Source organism: Pinus tabuliformis, chromosome 1_1, assembly GCF_031772625.1.
Source record: "Pinus tabuliformis cultivar Carrire ecotype Pingquan chromosome 1_1, CPIR1, whole genome shotgun sequence".
In the NCBI taxonomy this organism is placed as follows: Eukaryota; Viridiplantae; Streptophyta; class Pinopsida; order Pinales; family Pinaceae; genus Pinus; species Pinus tabuliformis.
In genome coordinates, this window is record NC_142297.1 from 427836377 (window position 1) to 427852124 (window position 15748).

General features: G+C 32.6%; 1 protein-coding gene across 1 annotated transcript; it reads right to left on the reverse strand.

The window, feature by feature from the left end:
• Positions 1 to 13019: 13019 nt before the first annotated feature.
• LOC149213531 (WUSCHEL-related homeobox 8-like) lies at positions 13020 to 14774 on the reverse strand. The gene is made up of 4 exons (XM_089389057.1): positions 14657 to 14774; positions 13608 to 14099; positions 13131 to 13333; positions 13020 to 13025 (listed from the first exon to the last, which is right to left on the reverse strand). Exons 1-4 carry the CDS (start codon positions 14772 to 14774, stop codon positions 13020 to 13022), a joined length of 819 nt encoding a protein of 272 aa, XP_089245183.1.
• Between the last annotated feature and the right edge of the window lie 974 nt (positions 14775 to 15748).

Here is a 15748-nt window from a genome sequence, read left to right on the forward strand (position 1 = left end):
CAAAATATCAATCCGTTGATATCTCATGTAACATCCTTGACATAATTGGAAGTTTGTGTGTTGTAGCTTGCATGCAAACAAGGATTTTATAAAGGTTTCATGCGAAAATAAACGTGTGACTATGTTATAGAGTATCTAATGCCCACTATGTTTGGATTTAAAGAATCTTCTAAGATTTTAGAGAATAATAATAATTGATTATGTTACAAAGTATTTAATGCTCTATATGATCTAATAAATGTTGCAAAGGTTTTGAAGAGAAATAACGTCCCTACATATTTTGTATTAAATATTCAAGTATTACTGGTCAATTGTTTTAGCATTCACTTAAGTTCAAGTTTTAATATATATGTTTGTTATAACGTATCTGCATCCGAAATATAAACAATTTCATGTTTTGATAATAATAATTATATGTAATCATATTTTCACATATCTAAGTAGCCTCTTCCCTAATTTCTCTACGTAGCCCTCTCCCTAGTTTCATGTTTCTTATATAATTTTTCTAAGCATTTGGAACAATTTTTAGATAAGACATTTGTTTTCTTCAAATCCAGATATTTGTATATTTTATTAATCAAGTGACTTTTATACAAAGGTTTAAAATAGGAGTCACCATTTGGCACCTTCTCAAAAAAGACATATAATTAATTTATATGCAAATAAAAGTTAGAATAAAAATATTACATATTGAACTTCTTTAAATTTGAAATGAAAAGAATTTCATTTTTTTTTAAAATTAAAATGTAAGGAATTTTTTAACAATATATTCCAATTATTATTGTTTTGATATAGTTTTTATTTTAATAATCATTTAAAAATATTAACATTATGGCATATAATTTTTATTTTAATAATCATTCAAAAATACTAACATTATGGCATATCAATTTACTAAAAGATTTTATTTGAAAGATTTTATTATTTTGTTAGATGCATTTTTATGATTATTGAATTCATTCGTGAATATATTATATATTTATCAAAAATATAATTTAATAGTGGTATTGTGAAAGAAATCCTAAGTTGAGATAGATTCTTATTCTTCTCACAAAGAGGCATGATTGAAATTTGAATCAACCATAACGAGACCTATCAATATTCTTAATGTCATGAGAAAAATAATATAATCTATAGGAACTAACTAGCCACATAACTTAATTTTCCTAGTTTTTATAGATGAAGAAAAGAATTTAGTTGATTTAATTTTATACTTATATAACACGCAAAAGAACTTCATATTAAAATATGTAATCATTTGGTTATTAGAAGGTGAAGTATGGAATCTATATTTTAAAAATTGAATATTAAATGTATGATGTTCATTTTCTAAGAAGATAAGTTTCAATAAATATTTATGATGTACAAAAATGCAAATTAAAAGCAATGTTTATTTTACAAATTAGATATCTACATAGATTAATTACTTTTATTGTACTCATTAGATTACAAGTTATGTAACTCTCATATAATGTTATTCACTTATTAATTTAATTATTCTAAAATAAATAATGTCATGAATTATTTTCACATTCTTCCATTGAGCTTGCATTTTAAAAAATTGTCTCATATTTTCGATGTGGTCACTACATCACTTTCACGTCACATATCTAATTTTCCTTAAATTTATTTTGAAATATATTTGATAATTTTTTGATAAAAAACCCATAAACATATTCACTTTTCATTTCACTTACTCAACATATTATTGTAGCATTTAGCTTCTCTAACATGATATTTTTTGAATTTTGATATAGGATATAATTATTAATTCATTTATGTTATTATTATTATTATTAATCTTTTATGTTATTATTAAATGATGTATTTTTTCTCTTATTTAAAGAACATATTTATATGCTTTAATAATTATTAGGTTTAGAGAATAATGAGATAAGAATTTTTTTTTTCACAATTAATGATTTATAAGATAAAATATATAGCTTAGAATTATTTTAAGCACAAATTTAACATAAGTTGAGAAGGATCAAATTTATTTAGATGCAAACTTCTTTTACAGTGAAAAAATTGAAAAAGAATTGTATCCCTCTTATCTCACTATAGATTCCAGTGAATATGTAGTGGGTCTCTCTCTCTTACATTTTTTTACATCTAATTACTTTACATGAAATTATATTATGCCAAATGAAAAACTAACTAAGCATGGATAACATATTCATTTTTAATTTTTTTGTTATAGCTTTTCTATTTAAAGAATATTTTATTTTTATTTTCAGAGAAATACAAGTGGACTCCAAGTTGAGTGTGAACCAAATTACACATCCTTTCATAAATGAGCATTTTGACTCAATCCTTTTATTTATGAAAATTTTAAAAACTTTTATTTTTACATAAAATAATAACTTTTTTAATTTATCAATGTCTAAATATTCAATAAAATTTAATCATTCAAATTGAAATACGTGTCTTTTCAAATTTCATCCCTATTTAATTTTTTTTTATAAAATGTAAAAAAATAATAATTTAAACATAAAAACAAGATTTAAAAACATTTAAAAAAGGGCAAAATATTCATAAATATCTATTATTATTATTATTATTATTATTATTATTATTTATATATATAAACTTCCAATAACGTGAAAGAAAGGAAAAAAAATAATATCTATAACATATATATTTTTTATTTAAAATGTATCATACGCTAAATTCGTGGAAGATTGGAATCTGTAAACTTGTCTGTCCCACTCACTTACTGCCCCGTTCTCAGGAAAAACATGTGTGAAAAACAGGCGATGCTCAAAATTGTCAGCAGGTGACTTCAACTCACACGTCAAAGTCACATTGTCATCTTCTTTTTTATATAATAGACAAATGTTCCAACAATTATAAAAGTATAATTCATAATTGTCATTTCCGCAAAATATTTATAATTAATCATACTTTGAACCGCTCATAGAAAGGGAAGATTCAATTAATATGGGGGCATTATATTTTGGGTTGCAAATTTTCGCTTATTACCTTTTCCATAGTTTTTTTTTATGGACAAGTTTTGTTATATGATATTAAAGTATAAGAAGATAATACTTAGATTGATGTATCAGATTAAGCTAATAAGAAAAGAAATATAATTTTTTTATTAAAAAAATCTAAATTACTTTAAGAGGGACTTGAACATGAATATTTTGTAATCATAAATGTTTTTATGAAAAGTGATTGCAGTATATGTGTATGTTTTTTAAGAGAATTATTTCTATTTATGTATAGGTAATATGTATTTAATATTTTCTAATTATTTAAATGTATGTTAAAGATTTCAATTTTTCCATTTTGAATTTTTTCTAAGAAATTCATGTTTAATATCTAACACGTAACAATTTTTTAACATTGTGTAAGAAAATAGCTAGTTCAATAATATTATAATCAATATTCAAATATTATAATAAGTATGCTCTAGAAAAGTGTGCCAACCTCTCCACACATGTGATTTAAAGTAGATGTTTCATATACAAATTTTGGTCAGTATTGTGATCTTCAATAAGTTCTCAAAATACAAGATTACTCATAGTTTTTTGTCCATCGTTGGAGAACCAAAAAAATAAATTATGCAATACCATAGAAGGTGGTTACAATCCCTCAATTTTTGTTCAAATGCATATATCACTAAACAATTCTACAAAACCTAACCAATTCCCAAGTCCAATGTGGTGGTCTCTACATTCAAGAAAAATAACAAAAAATAATATGATCTAGCTCAACATGTGTGCGAATAAGTTAGTGAACTCTATTAAAATAAATGACCATGTAAAATAAGTCATATATCCTACAATAACTCTGTCATTGATTTGAAATTAAATAGGAATGCAACAAATTACACATATAACCATAAATAAAAAGATGCAGAAAAAATAACACTTCATTTCATTAATATCAAAATATTAAACAAAATGGAAATAAACTAGCTTCGGCAATGGTAGCTTATCTATGAGAAGAGATGTGGTGGTTACATGCCTCTAAACTATGTTAAAATGAAGCTCAATGGCTTATTTATTATTTAATGGCAAGGGAAAACCCTAAACAACCATAACCCTAACCCCATGAGATGGAAAGCCAAGAGTGTGTGGTCCTCATTGGGGTTAGTTGGGCAGCCAACTTCCCGGGGTTGTAACTTGGTGATATTATCTTCATTTGGCGCATACGATATCTTGTTGAAAAGGTCTCTGTGAGTACTACAATAATTGTAGTAGGGCCCTGCCTATGACTGTGGCACTAAAGCAAACCTCAAAAAAATTTCGTTGAGGTGTTCGAAACTGCTTCGAATGTTTAGGAACCAAAACATTGCTAAAAATAGTAAATGATCCAATAAACAAGACAACAGATGAAACTGATTGGAGGTCTAGGTGGAATAGGTGGGTCGCCACCAATATCCATCTGGATCAGTCCTCCCTCTTTAGGAATCAATGGCCCTCATTACACGCAGACTCTCCCTCAGGTGAGGAAATTTCTGTTGAATCTAGTTGTTGGTGAACCACTTTCCCTGATGAGGGAGTTGGCCTGCTTTGATAACTCGATATAGTTGGATCCTCTGTTGGCGAGTGTTGTTGATCTACATGTCCATGATTTGACTAGTTGTGGCCTCTTCCATGCAGTTGTGATTTAGCTATGTTAGTGTGAGTTGTTCTGCAATGTCGGATGTGTTCAAAAATGGTGGAAAATATGGTTGAACGTAGTCTACATTGAACACTGGGTGTAGACAAAGGAACAATGGAATAGTGAGATCAAGGCATTGGTCCCTACAAACTTGATGATGGTGTATGCCACATATAGGAGTGGGTGAAGCTTGTAGTGGGGTCCAAGGATAATTTTAGGGGCGAATGTTCACCCTTTGGTGAAATTAAGGGGTTTTAAATTTTTAGTGGGCGAATATTTTGTATCATAGTACATTTTTACAAATAACCTCAAATAGCCCACCTTATTTTAAGGGAGAGGGTAAAAAAGGTAAATTTAGCCCTTGAAATTAGGACTTACAACCTTCCATTAGCCCATTTTCAAGAATAGGTTTTATTTAAGTGAATCCATTCACCCATTTTCAAGAATAGGTTTTATTTAAGTGAATCCTATGGGCCAAATACAATATTTATAAAAGAGGTATCGTAAATTAATAAAAATATAAATAAATGAGAGGTATGGTAAATAAATGAAACATTTTTTATATTTACTCCATAAGTCACCTTATATACATGTAACAATGTAAAAAAATAAAAATATAAGTAAAGTGGAGGTATGGTAAATAAATAAAACGTCTTTTTATACTTACTCAAAAGGTATGGTAAATAAATAAAAATATAAATAAACTAGACGTATCGTAAATAAATAAAACCTCTTTTTATATTTAGTCCATAACCCTCGTTCTATTTATGAAGATTCAAGAAAGAGGTTTTATTTAAGTGAATCCTATGGGCCAAATACCATATTTGTAAAAGAGGTATGGTAAATTAATAAAAATATAAATAAACGAGAGGTATGGTAAACAAATAAAACATTTTTTTATATTTACTCCATAAGTCACCTTATATTTACGAACACTCAAAAAATGGGTTATATTTAGGTGAAACCTATGGCCAAAATACTATGGGATAAATACCATGGACTAGATTTATTAATACCATGCAAAAAACCATTATTAACCCTAATATTAGAATTAATAAAAATAAAAATGGCACATGGTATTGACCCATGGTATTCACAAAAATGGCATATGGTATTGACCCATGGTATTCACCTGGAATGTAGCCTATTTAAATGGGGGAATTAAACAAGCATGTAGCCTATGCTAAGATTCACTAGGACTTTACAAAGTTTTATTATTTAGTGAAAGACTCGCCAAGATCTTACAAGATTTTATAATTGAGTAAAATATTCGCCATGCCTGGTGAGAGATTCGCCAAAAAATTATATATACATATTATATTATTGATAAAATCGCCTTCCATTTTTCCTATATACCATGGAGATTCGCCCATTTATTATATTTATAAATTTAGGGGGGTTCTTAAAATTTTCCCTGGTGGGGTCCAACAAGGTGATCCTTCTACAAACGTAGCCAAACTTTGTCGCCCACCTCGAACTTGTGCGACACTCAATTATTATTAAAGCATATAAATATGTCAAACTTGTGGGACATAATGGCTTAAATCCTAGCCTTGCCTCAAAGGGGTTATGACCCGTTGAGCTATGGAGAGCTTTGTTGTAGTTGTGTTGGCCATAGCGGAGGCTTTCATCCCATGTGTGTGGATGCTTCAAAATGTACATGCACAAAATGTATGTGATCATCCTGTTGTTGACCTTTGTTTGGCCATTAGTTTAGCGTTGGAAAGCCATGGACTTAGTATGTTTGGTATCCAACATCGACCAAAGACTTGACCAAAATATACTTAGGAATCTGTTGTCCTGATTTGAGATAATGGACTGTGGGATCCCAAAGTGTACCCACGCTCACTCAAAGAAGAGCTTAGCAGTGCCCTCTATTGTGATACTCTTCTTGTAGGTCACCATGATGGTCATCTTAGAGAATTTGTCGACAACCACGAAAATGTAGTCATTGTCATTCTTAGTAGAAGGAAGGGCCAACATGTAATCCATGGAGATGGATTCCAAAGGTCGAATAGGAGTAGGTAGAGGAGTATATAGGCCTTGCTTCTTATTGGTTGGGTTGGAAATGGCACAAGCGATGCAAGATCTATTGTACTTCCCAACATCCTGATGAAGGTTCGACCAATAAAAATAGTTTTGCAGTATTGCTACTATTTACTCTACTCTAAAATTTCCAGTGACCCGATTATAATGAGCCTCCTAAATCATCTTGCCACCCTCACTTGAAGGAACACATATGTGTCCCAGGTGGCATAACAGTGCCCCCTGGGAATGAAAATTTGGAACTTTCTTACCTTCCAAGAATGTCTAGAATGTGGTGGCGAGTTTTGAATCACCCTTGTAAAGACATGGTCACCCTGAAGTCTCATGCCCATAGGAGTTGAGCACAGTGATCAGTTCCATGACTCGTGGTTGGCTACAACCCTCTAGAACATTATTGGTGATGCCCTTCTTCTAATTAATGTTGAAATGGAAATTTTTCAAGTATGGGAACCATTTCTGATGGCGATCATTCTAGAACTTCTCTTGTGTCTATATGAACTCCAAGGCTTGGTTGTCTGTTTGGATGATTGTTTCCTTCCACATAATGTAATGATTCCATTGATGGAAGGTCTGCATAATGCAAAACATTTCTTTGTCATAATTTGGATACTTTCGGACTATGTTTGAAAGTGTCTCACTATGGAGATAAATTGGATACCCTTTCTGAGTAGAAACTACACCAATAGTATATTCAGAGGTGTCTGTTTCAATCTAAAGTTTTTGTTGTATGTACGGTAATGTGAGCATTGGTGCAGAGAAGAGGTGATGCTTAAACTCAGAAAACATCTTCTATTGCGTTTCATACCCAAAAAAAATTTCTTTCACATTTCCCTTGATGACTTGGCTTAAAGACCAAACGATATGAGAGAACCCTAACACAAACCTACAATAGAAATTGGTAAAACAAGGAAATATGCGGAGCTCTGTTAGAGTGGTTGTGTTTGACCAATCTCGAATGACTTGTATCTTATCTGAGTCCACATGCACACCCTAATCATCAATGATGTACCCCAGATATTGAACCTCGGCCATGCCAAAAGCGCATTTCTCCAAATTGGCAGACAACTTGTGTTATCCCAAATTTGGCTAAAGATCAAGATTTCATTTAAATACACCACTAAAAATGCATTGGTGAAGGGACACAAGATGTCTTCCATCAATTTCATGAAGGTTGTGGGGGCATTCGACAACTCAAAATGCATGACCAACCATTTGAAAAGGGCCTCCTTGGATTTGAAGGTAGTCCTCCACACATCGAAGGGTTCCACAGGTGCCTAGAGATAACTAGACTTCAAGTCAATCTTGGTGAGATATTTATCCCCCTTGAGCTGGTCTAGAAGGTCATCAATCCATGGGAATGGGTACCTAAGCTAGACAGTGATCTTATTCAACACTCAATAGTCAATACAGAGTCTCTGAGTCCTTTCCTTCTTCTGTACTAATGAACACAGGCTCCAACTGGGTGATGACCTTGGACTAATGTGCCATTTTTTCAAAATATCCTCAATATACCTCTTGATCTCATAGTTTTCTAGAACAAAGAATCAATTCATATTTATTCTTAGTGGTGTAATTACACCCCTAAACTGGTGCCTCTAGCAACTTATTCATATTTATCTTCAATTCGTCCATGTCTGTCTTCAAATCTATCTTCAAATCATCCATCTTAGCTTCCACGTCAATCATCTTAGCTTCTACACCTTTCTTTAAACAGTCCATCTTAGCTTCTACACCTTTATTTAAACCATCCATCTTAGCTTCTACATCTTTCTTTAAACCATCCATCTTAGATTCTGTTCCCTTTTGTGCAAGGGACAGTTGCTGCACTTGGTCTTGTAATTTTGATATATCATGTTGCATTTCTTCCTCTTCTTCATGAGTCATGCTAGAGCTTTCAGGTTCCTTACTAGGTGTTTGCATTTTCTTTCCTCGGGGCATCAGTTACTGATAATAATGCTTTACTATGCCCTTTGAATTCCTTCAAACCAAGCTTATGCAAAAATAAAAAATAAAAACTACACACCTTTTTTTACTTTGTAGAAGCCTGATATTGAATCTGATGTGTCTCTGTAATTTCGAATCATCCAGTTCTAAAATTGTGACCTGTCGTAGCCTTCTATGTCCTCTATCCAATGCCACTAGTCTGAACCAAATTGGATTCTCCAAGAAAGAGTTATGCCCAATCTCCCGCAGTGACCTGATTATAGACTAGTTCAGTAGAGCAAACTTGTATGAAGTGCCACGTGTCACTGTTTCAACCTTTGACTCTGAAAAATATATAAAAGAAGACTACAGTCCGTCCTCTTTCTATACCTTCTTACGAAATTTCAATCTGCTGCTCAGAAAGAAAGTTATGACGATTTTCCCCAGGTCACCTGTTTTGAGTGTAATTCAGGAGTCTGCAAAAAGACCAATTTTCCGAGATCATATCTCCGAAAATATCACGCGAAAAGCTCTGAAATTCGGACCCAAGGTTAAGCGCGATTTCTTCTCAAATGGGTTTTTTTTGCGACTTCTGAAACGTCACAGAAAAAATTCATAGCGACAATGCCACGATGACCTGTTTGTAGCAGCGAAACCCTAGAATCCAAAGCTCTGATACCAAATGTTATGAAACCAGCTCACAAAAAGATAGAAAAGAGAGATCCACACCTTAGAATTCAGCCTCTTCGAGGGGGCAACCACCTTTACATTACATAAATGAACAATTCTTGGATGATACAAATGAAAAAACCTCCTTTCTATATATAGGAGTCTATGGAGTCACAATATAATCCAGCCGACCTAACAATAATAATATAAAGCCACAAAAATAACAATAGAGGGATTCTATGGGCACATTAATAAAAATATGGGGGTAATGGGGGCACAACAATATAAATAAGGGGTATAACTACAATAGTAATGGGGTAATCACTAGTATTATAGGGACCCAACATGCGCCTCTCCTTCAAAAAAGTGTTTTCCTCAACGCTTGAGTAGTTCTGGATACTTCTGCATAAAATTCTCATCCTCCCATGTGGAATCTTCGGCGGATAAGTTGTTCCACTTGATAAGGTACTCTAAAATTGATCGATTTCGTAGCTCTCGAGTTCTTGTTTCTATAACTGCTTCCGGTTCCAATATAATTTTTCCTTCCTCGTCAAGTTCTGGCAATATTGTTTGAATTAGTCAACGGAGAATCCACAGTAAGAACAATTTTCTGTCAACGTTTCAAATCCCAACCGGGATCCATCATCAGGACAACTTGAATGCTTGATAGAAGAAGAGCAGAATATTAGGGTTTAAATAGAAATGAGGAGAGAGAAGAGGGGAAGGACGGCTCTCAATTTTTGAGAAGTCGGCTCCCTCTTGATTTAATTGATTAATTTAATTTTTGAGAAGTCGGCTCCCTCCCTCTGACGCTGATCATCTGGATGAAGAAAAGAAGCATTTAGTCTCAACCTTTAAAGGTTTAGGCTACAAAGAAAATGAGATTAAAAAAGCAATTCATAAATTATTCACCTAAATTCCATCTCCTCATAAATAAAATTCACTATGGAGCTTGAAGAAAAAATGAGCATCCCTTTTTTAGACATCCTCATCATGAGAAAAGATGGTGGCTCCATAGGGCACAAAGTCTTCAGAAAGTCTACCCATACAGAGAACTACCTCCACGCTGACTCCCACCATCATCCAGCCCAGAAACTTGGTGTTCTAAACACTCTTGCTATCAGGGCCCTTCGAATTTCTGACACTGATCATCTGGATGAAGAAAAGAAGCATTTAGTCTCAACCTTTAAAGGTTTAGGCTACAAAGAAAATGAGATTAAAAAAGCAATTCAGAAATTATTCACCTAAATTCCATCTCCTCAGAAATAAAATTCACTATGGAGCTTGAAGAAAACATGAGCATCCCTTTTTTAGACATCCTCATCATGAGAAAAGATGATGGCTCCATAGGGCACAAAGTCTTCAGAAAGTCTACCCATACAGAGAACTACCTCCACGCTGACTCCCACCATCATCCAGCCCAGAAACTTGGTGTTCTAAAAACTCTTGCTATCAGGGCCCTTCGAATTTCTGACGCTGATCATCTGGATGAAGAAAAGAAGCACTTAGTCTCAACCTTTAAAGGTTTAGGCTACAAAGAAAATGAGATTAAAAAAGCAATTCAGAAATTATTCACCTAAATTCCATCTCCTTAGAAATAAAATTCACTATGGAGCTTGAAGAGAACATGAGCATCCCTTTTTTAGACATCCTCATCATGAGAAAAGATGATGGCTCCATAGGGCACAAAGTCTTCAGAAAGTCTACCCATACAGAGAACTACCTCCACGTTGACTCCCACCATCATCCAGCCCAGAAACTTGGTGTTCTAAACACTCTTGCTATCAGGGCCCTTCGAATTTCTGACGCTGATCATCTGGATGAAGAAAAGAAGCATTTAGTCTCAACCTTTAAAGGTTTAGGCTACAAAGAAAATGAGATTAAAAAAGCAATTCAGAAAGCCGAGAAAAGGATGTTATCTCATGAACCTAAAGCCCGAGATCAACCTGAGGGTGGTAGGGTTTTTCTTCCTTACATTCATGGAGTTACAGATAAGATTGCGAAAGTCCTAAGAAGGAAAAACATAAGCACGCAATTCTCAGCCCCTGGAACAATTAGGCAAAGTATGAGATCGGTTAAGGATAATATTGATAAACATCAACTTAAAGGGGTCTATAAAATCGATTGCTCATGTGGGAAAAGCTACATTGGTGAAACAGGTCGCTCCCTGCAGACCAGACTCAAAGAACATGGAGCTGATATTAAAAATGAAAGGTCTCGTTCTTCCGCCCTCGCAGAACACTCGTCAAAAACTAAGCACCAGGTCCTCTTGGAAAACGCCTCCATTATCGCTAAGGAAGAGCAACACCATAAGCGAAAGATCAGAGAAGCTCTTGAAATTATCAAACACCCGCATAATCTCAACAGAGACAATGGTATGGAGATTAGTGGAAGCTAGTTTCCCCTAATCAGAAAAATTAACCCGATATCAGTATAATAATAATAATAATAATAATTCTCCATTAAACTTTACAATATTAATTAATTAGGTATTTAATCTAATCACCCTTATTAATTTCCTATTATGAAAATAATATCTATTTTAATATAATAATAATAATCATTAATATTTATTCTTTCAAATAATTATAAAATTTAATAATAATCAATAATATTATATAATTAATTATTATATTAATATAATTAATTAGTATATTAATTATTATATTAATAATTAATAATTATATTAATTATTATATTAATAATAATTAATATAATTAATTATTATATTAATAATAATAATTATAATAACTATAATCATTTCAATTAATTTTAATAATAATATATATTATTGATTTAATATTATAAGCATTTTTTAATGGAGTTCAGATTTTCCACAGTGTTCATGTTTTTTGGTCGACGTTTCGAGTCTGAAACTAAACTCATCATCAGGACAAAAAGTCGACCAAAAAACATGAACACTGTGGAAAATCCGAACTCCATTCAAAAATCACACCACAGTAATCTGCAAACCAAAATTATAAGCATTACTAATTACTAATTATTATATTAATAATAATAATTAAAGTAATTATAATCATTTCAATTAAATAATATTATATTAATTAATAATAATTAATTTTAATTAATAATAATAATTATTATTTTATTAATAATAATTATTAATTAATTAATTAATAAGAATAATTAATAATAATTAATTAATTATTATTTTAATATAATTAATTATTATATTAATAGTAATTAATATAATTAATTATTATATTAATAATAATAATTATAATCATTTCAATTAATTTTAATAATAATATATATTATTGATTTGATATTATAAGTATTACTAATTACTAGGTATTATATTAATAATAATAATCAAAGTAATAATAATCCTTAATTTTGATCATTACAATTAATTTTTCTAAATACTAATTATGATATTAATAATTATAATTAAAAATAATTATAATCATTTCAATTAATTTCAATAATAATATATATTGAAATGAAGGGGGTGATAAAAGTGCAGTGATCATAAACAGACTAACGAAGGACAATATAACAAGGCCACACATTAACAAGGAATATTAAAACAAACCCAGCTCCGACATAGAGTTTGACAAATCCTATAGATGCAATGTATGCAAATATGATACCAGGAGTCAACCTAGAATTTGCTATATCCCAGATAACGGACAGTATGCAATTCAAAATCGAATCAAGAATGGAAATCCAGCATTGACGAGTATCGATACGCAACTCCAAGTCGAACCAAGATAACAACACCAACACCAACATTGATGAATACCGTTTCATACCTGGAAAAGTGAATAAACAATGTTAAAAGCACAGCAGTGAAGTTAAATATTTTGAAAACTTCTCAAAATATAGCAGTATGAAAATCTGTATGGCATTATGCATACCAGGTAATACATAGCTCCATTCTGCAGACATTCCATGGTGAACCCCCATTCATTCACTAAAATCGGCTGGCCTGTGGAATGAAGCAAAACTGCATTTTCCCCGAACATAGCCTTAACGTTTATCGGTCCCACGGGAACCTGACCTGGTACATTATTTATGACTACAGTTATTGAGCGACCGTACATCAACTCCTCGCCAGTCGCTGCAGAGAAATATTCTGAGACGTATATATATTACATCACAGGAACAATATTAATTGTCTAAATGGCATTTGTCAAGTAACTTTTAGGTGTTTGTTATGGTATCGAGAAACAAATATGTAGTCACAGAAATAATCAGGGAACCAATCTACAAAATTGAAAGGCCTTTCAAAGTTATATATATATAGGATTTCAAAGTTTGTTCAAAAGCTGACGCGAGAGACATATTCAAATGTACATATGAAAATAGTGTTTTGGTGGTTTCAATACATGTACCTTCATTAAATATTCCTCCTCTTGCTGCTGTAGTTGCTACTGCGTTAGTGTAACTGCATTGATCATTACTTATTCCTCCATTCATTTGTAAATGATAATCGTCTTGATGATAGGAAAACTGGGCAGTTCGCACAACAGAAGAGTAGGTTTCACCCGCGTTGCCTAACGAATTGGCTGTCGTGTCAGAAACTCTGATGATTTCTTTATCAGTCTTACTATTTTCTGAGCCAGATTTAGAGGTCTCTGCAGAGTGAAGATGGCGTTGTCGTTGCTTGGTTCTGGCTTTTTTGTTCTGAAACCAGTAGAAGACACTAGCGTCCCGAATTTCTCCAAATTCTTGCAGCTGATCTCTGATTCTTTTTATTTCCTCTGGGGTAGGGTTTGTCACCCCAGAGTTAAAGATGGACTGTAAAACCCGGATCTGTTCTGGTTTTGGATTCCATCTGGGCTTTGATTCCTGCTGACTCCTTTCCTTATTCTCTGATGATATGCCTGCACAAAATACAGCTTTCAGAACTTGTTCCACACATTCTAATCAGATTTAAAACAATGTTCAGGTGAACACATATTATTGAGCGTTTTGTCGGCCCGTCAATTCGGCTCACCCTTGAAAGAAGTGCGAAATTCTATTGACTGGCAGACTTAAACCACGAAAGCAAGTTATCCTTGATCAAAATGCGTATCCAGAGTTTAGTTTGACCCTGAAATTTCCCTATTCGAAGCTAAAAATCAAATTTCATTCCACCATAACCCGGTTGCTATAAAAGGATTTGTGTATAGCTACAACGGGATTCTCTTATTCATCTAAAGAATGTTCGAACTCTATTACTGAATATGGGACATAAAACGTTATACTGCATTTATCATTCGCTGAAGTCGTATTCTTTCGGCTCCATATTTGATCTCCATTTATAGGATGTGGAAAAGGAAAGAGCGGGCGCTTTAATCTCGAAAGATTTCGGCCACAACAATAATCTTTTGATTATTGTTTTCACAATGATGCTATAACAAACATAGAAGGAGAGGTTAGAGTTACACTGCATGGTTACCTTCACAAGATTGTCTCTGGCCGGAAATCGCTGAAGGATTTGAAGCTTCACCCCATTGACTCTGAGATCTTGAGGGATTTGCCTTGAACATACTGGGCCAAGCGATGTTCGGATTCATATTGACCGGAAGGAGGACTCTTCCACCTTCAACAATTGAAACTGAAATACCTACAAATCACAAGAACCTCAAAGCAGGTTTCAGAAGCGTCACTCAAAATCAATCATGCTTATCACAATTCCTAATTTGTGAGAAGCACAAATCTATATATTATATAGCAGAAATAGCGATACCACGTAATAGCTATCTGTAATGACAAATGGCAGAAGCCGGAATATGCCTGGAAACTAGATAATTCATAACTTGTTCAACAAGTTTTCTTTTTAGGGCGTGAGTTGTTCCAAGGTCAAATTACAGCGAGGCTTTTGGCTGCACGAGGAAGCTCCGTAAATGAAAACGGGCATCCAAAGGGAGTATCATGCCTTAAACGCGCATGGGTATAAATACGAACTCTGTCTTCGAGGCCGCTGCCACCCACGGAGGCCAGTTGGAGCATGGGAAAGGCGAGAGATTAAAGAGCGTGAAGCCAATTTACGTGTTTCGAGCGAATTTGTGGCCAACCATGGTTATAACTCTGTTCGTATTATGGAAAAGCGAGAGAATAAAGCTATCTAACCAAGTGCCTCTAACCAATTTATGTGAATTTGTGGCCAACCTTGTTTAGAACCATCCGTAGTACATAACATGTAGTGGCTATACTTCGCCAAGGATAGAATCCTTATAATGACTGATGTAAGCGATCTTCTTACATCGTTAGTTCCTCACGGTTTTGTGCTATATTGTGATCACTACCTGGAATCTCAGAAACAAAACTATTTTGTTTACCTCTATGTACAATTTCATAAACGAAACAAAAAGTTAAATGGATTGTGCAGAATGAATATATATATATATATATATATATATATATATTATCCTGATAAGAAATCAAGATTTTTTTAATAGAAACGATATATTAAGATTTTTGAACGGTTTTTATTTATAAAATAATTATTATTATTTTTCAAATATATATATTTTATTAAATAAAATTG

Coding starts and splice junctions, on each gene's coding strand:
- LOC149213531 (XM_089389057.1), bottom strand. CDS start 14,774: ATGAATCCGAACATCGCTTGGCCCAGTATGTTCAAGGCAAATCCCTCA. Junction 14,100..14,656: donor CCAGAGACAATCTTGTGAAG/GTAACCATGCAG, acceptor TATTTTGTGCAG/GCATATCATCAGAGAATAAG. Junction 13,334..13,607: donor AGGAGGAATATTTAATGAAG/GTACATGTATTG, acceptor ATTTCTCTGCAG/CGACTGGCGAGGAGTTGATG.